At 37.6% G+C, this 5,072-nt stretch overlaps 1 protein-coding gene across 1 annotated transcript in view; it reads left to right on the forward strand.

Annotated features, from left to right (window-relative positions):
• ATP10B (ATPase phospholipid transporting 10B (putative)) overlaps positions 1 to 958 on the forward strand; it is a 139,697-nt gene extending 138,739 nt beyond the window's left edge. Inside the window, exon 24 of the mRNA XM_087954181.1 lies at positions 942 to 958. Within this exon, the coding sequence (XP_087810307.1) occupies positions 942 to 958 (17 nt within the window). The remainder of the gene's footprint in view (positions 1 to 941) is intronic.
• The last annotated feature ends 4,114 nt before the right edge of the window (positions 959 to 5,072 follow it).

Below are 5,072 nucleotides of genomic sequence, written 5' to 3' on the forward strand. Positions count from 1 at the left end.
CTTTGAATGGGATGTCGAGGAAGGAAGGTGGACCATTGATCAGGGGTCTAGAAAGCAAAAAGAACTCCTATAAAGAGAGTATGAAGGAACCAAGAAAAGACAAATCCTATGAAGAGAGACTGAAGGAAAGAACCAAACCTGTTCAGCCTTGAGAAGACTGAAAGGGGCATAATAGCACTGTTCGAACAGCTAAAAGAATGTTACACCAAAGGAAGTCCAGATCTGTTCTCATATCACCCTGGAATTATGAATTTAAACTGTGAGAAGGAAATTTTGGTTGAATGTTACAGGAAAAAGGAATTCCTAACAGCAAGAGCATTTCAATGGAGGGAAGGGAGGAGGGGGAGGAGATACATCTTTTCTCTAAACATGTCAAAGCAGGGCATGCTTTCATTTCCCACACTGAATAAAGGTTAGGTTATGTATTCCAAATAACCCTATTGTCTAGATTCATAAGAATGACAGCTGACTTCTCGGACTGGGAATACTCATACTGTCATCTCAAGCAGAATCAATACCAGATGTATGACTTCTGTCACATAAAGAAAAAGCATGTGTCCCAGCCTCTTCTTAAGAAAAGGCCTGTGAGTTGTTTTTTTTAAATAGGAAAATGGAAAAAGCTGTTGCAAGAGTTCTGATAAAAGGTTGAAATTCCCATGCTGGAGAAGGTCCAGATGAAAACAGAGCACTTTGTTTTGGGATTCTGAATACCCCTAAGCAAAAAAGAAAACTTTTAAGCAAAAGCTGTATTAATTGCTAATTTATTCTGTCTGTGTTTGTCTAAGTTGAATATTATTTATATCTCTGCCCAAGTTCACAAATTTGGTTTGTTAAGATCATATTTTTTTCCCCTTATGAGAAATTATCTGAGCTTGGTTAAAAACTCGGAGCCTGGTGAGTTTAAAATGTAGTAGTACCATTGTTATAATTCCCTTTTAAAGTTGTTGGTGTCCAATGATTTGAGAACCTCTGACTTTACCTCTTTCAAAATGTTAACATTTTAATATCTAATATTTAATAAGAAATTATAGTTAGTATCATATTTTAAAATAAACTTTGATTTTTGTTTATATCTAGCATGTCTCCTAGGAAAGAGCTGCAACATCTTTCATATACAATCTTTCGTATTGTGTAACCAGTAGGCAACATTATGGCAGTTATTTGGCTTTTTATTTGCCAGAAAGGCTACAAAATATGGGATTGGGAATCCTTTTTTTCCTCCAGCCGGGAAAAAGGCATTGGAAATAAAATGGAGGCTGGAGGATGATTGGAAAGAAAGATTCCATTTATTGATGAAGCAAAACCACCAACCACATGGGATTCGAGGACAGCTGCTCAAAATGGAGTTGAGAGTGGGTGGGTTTTTATACCTTCTTTTGGGCTTTGTATTTGAGCTTCCTGTTTCTCTGCAAGAACATGTCCTTTAATATTCTTGGCTGTTGTCAGATTCCTATGGGGTCATGGCTGGCTCTATAGGCAAAATGAAAAGTTCAAATCCTAGGTGCTTGTTTCAACTAATTTTGTCAACCTTTTGTTTGTTGCTTATCTGAGTTTCTTGGCCCAGTCTTTCTGAATGGACTACCAAATCTGCATTTCTAAAAACTGACCTCCTCAGTTTCTGCTTGGGGAAGGGAGATTGGTGCTGGTTTCTGCCTCCCTTAAGATTTTTTAGAGGAAATAGTCTATCCTGCTTTTTTAAATATTTCTCAAAATATTTCATTTTTCTGGGATGGGAGAGCTCCTGGAGCAACCACGACTGTTGATCATTAAAATCAAGCCAAAACGTTCCCTTCTTTTCCCATTTTGCCTTTACATCACTATCATTTTGCCATCTGAAGGGTTCCTTTTTAGCCCAGGTTTTTTTCAAACCAGAAACAATAGTTGCTCAGTGTGCATTACACATGCACCCCTTTCCAAAAGTAGTTTCCAATTCCATAGCAAAGGTACCTTTTACAAAAAGTGCTGCTTAAAGGTGTTTATCACTTCCCTAACAAGTGTTAAAACAATAAACCAGTCGATTCAGACTAATAGCCAGGTGTAATCTAAGCATTTGGGGGCTCATAAATATTGATTTGTAGATCCAAGTATCATGGCGGCCAGCTGCTGTGCCTACAGCAACAGAAACATTGTAAATATTTATGTCTTGGCTTGTCCTTTCTGAAACTCTGGATAAAGAGCAACTAGAATAACTTTTTTTAAAATCCATTGCAAACATTCTGTTTTCTATTGATCTGGAAATATGGTGATGGATGGCAAAAAGAGAGCCATTCATGCTCTAGAGGCAGTTTTATTTTTATTTTTTCAAAAGGAGCAGTCCCACAGGGCTGATGTGTCATAGGCTGATGGATGGAGCTAGAGCAAGCCAAGGGTGATGATAGAAATAAAAAAGGTGGGACACTCACTGTCTCTCTCTGAAGCCCCTCATCTTGGGCTTTTTTCCCACTTGTTTCATAAAACTGATGAAGCAGCCTGCAGTGAAGGAATAGATTGCTCTTATTAGTGGCTTCAACTGATCTCTTCCAGGATGTATGAGTAGAAAAGAGGTGAGGTGCATAAAATAATTTCAAAGAACACATTTGCTACTACAGTTACCACAGAATTTATTATTATTATGGTTCATTGTACCATAAGCCAGATTGTTAGAACTGCCACCTCATGCCTGGGCTTTGATATATCTCGATGCCAGTCTTCCATGAACTCTGGGTGAGGGAGTTGGACGGGAGAAGGGAAGGTTCACTACTTACCATACCTTCTAGAGACACAATTTCAAGGTCAGATGACTGGGAATGGCATGCAGCTGCATACTGGCCAGCCCACAGTTGAAGAAATCATTCCCAAAACACCATATTCGAATATGGACAATGGACCAGCAGTGGGAAGCGCCTAGTGGGCGGGTGTTCACTTGGGGATTTTGGAATTCAAATTTCAGTTCTAGCTTTATTCTACTATACCTTTCTCACTAAATGGAGTCAAGCATCATTCTTACTTAAAGGTTCAAGTTGACATAGATGTTTAGACTGGCATTGGCATTTTTATCTACCTATCAAGTCCTTCCCAAGAACCTGGGATATAAGAAGTAGTCCTTGATGTATGATTACAATTGAACCCAAAATTTCTGTTGTTAAGCAAGACAAGTAAGTTAAGTGAGTTTTGCTCCATTTTACAACCTTTCTTGCCACAGTTGTTAAGTGAATCACTGCAATTGTTCAGTTAGTAATACAGTTGTTAAGAGAGCACCAAAAGCTCCACAGTTCAACCCTGAGCCACATACTGTATATTATCTTCCATTTTCGGTATCTCTTTGCTTTTATCTTTGCTGCTCATCTGGATATCATAATCCAGATATGGCAACCTTAGTGGTGTAGCAGCTCTCTCACTTGCTTCCCCTTCCTTCAGTGCTACTCCCGTACAAGGGGCTCATGGAACCAGGTTTGTGTGCTTGCTTGTTTGAAAAACTGGAGGCCTGCTATAAAGAGAAATTAAGGGGGAACCCAAGGACCCTTGTTTCCACAGCTCCAAAGAAACTATTTTTGCCTTCAATATTTGTATGACCCTCTATTCCCATTACTATACTGTACTATCATTTTTAGTACCAATAGAGAAAGGGCTAATGATGTAATTAATGCTTAACAATATTCTTTTGTACAAGGACTTAAGGCACGCTAGACCTTTCCTGGACAAAGTATTCAGGGATTCAGTATTGCCCAAATGCTGAGTTTTTTACCCATCTAGAGTGAGTATGTAATGCCAGACTCACTGCTCAGAAGATTTGTCTGGGGTAATGGTTAAATAACTTATGTGAAAGAACGCCATTCAGGTTTCTATTAGCAATACCCCATATTTCTCACTGTTGTCTTCTGTATTTAGAAGCTGGCATCCATAACTAAAACTACTAACTCAAAATGTATCACAAAACCAACTCTGAGTATACCCTAATGGAGACTAATAACCAATTGCTGACACCATAGTGAAGTTTTGTGAGACATATTCAATCTTCTGACGATCTTTCCACTCCTTTGGCCAATATCATATCACCCAAGGCCCCAAAGACATACATACATGCTACTTAGCATTCAGAGTAGAAAATCTTTCTATCCTCCTCATATTAACTGTTTCTTTCTTCTTGCCAATAAATACAAGTCATCTAGTAAAGAATGAATTTGCTCTTAGAGTTTCTTTTCAAAAATCTACTCTGGAATTGTTACTGCCTAAGTCCGTTCACAAAAGTTTTCTTTAGATAGCCAATCCCAAGATGCCATCATGCCATCAACAACATGAGCTCACGTTCCAAAGATATATGCTGTCATTTTCTAGCAAAGCCATGCTCTCTTTTCAGAAGCCAAATAAAATAATCCATAGATTTAAAAAATTCCTTACTAAAACAATATCACTATAGTCTTAATAGGCTTATTGGGGCAAGAATATCTTTACCACACCAGTAATATTCATAAATGTTTATGTCTTCTGCATTTCATTTCTTTCTAGACTCGTTATTTATAATCTTGTTCCAACCAATCAAGAATATATCTTTTTTTTTAATCTCAGGATACACTCCATGGATTTGATTGGTAAAACTCAGTTCACAAAACCATACGCCAGATTAAATTTTCTTATATTTTAGACATCTTGATCTCAGTAATCAACTTCTAAACAGAGTCTGTTTCCAATGACCACCTGAGCTAAGGAAAGGAATGACACATTTTTTTTCTTTCAATCACCTGTTGATGTTTTCAATACTGAGAAAGGCAATGGCTAAAAACAGATTGCTTGTCAAATGAAAGGAGATAATTTTGAAGTCATGGATTACAACATCTGTTACGCTAGAAGCCTAAATATTCTGTCTGTTTAAAATAGATCTAAGTTTCATTTAAAGTTGAGATGCTCCTTTGCTCCTCTATAGAGCACTCTCTTACCAAAACATTTATTTTAAAAGCTATTAGCCTCAGGAAATGCTCTGTTGTAAGGTTTACAAACTCTGCATTTTCAAAAAGCATAAAATTTCTACTGGTCCTCACTATGAATCTTCCTGTCTTCAGTTCCCTGCAATATTGCATGCTTGCGATAACGTTTTA

Source organism: Notechis scutatus, chromosome 2 (assembly GCF_049901735.1).
Source record: "Notechis scutatus isolate UNSWTSFEM ecotype Mainland chromosome 2, rNotScu1.2, whole genome shotgun sequence".
Taxonomy (NCBI): domain Eukaryota; kingdom Metazoa; phylum Chordata; class Lepidosauria; order Squamata; family Elapidae; genus Notechis; species Notechis scutatus.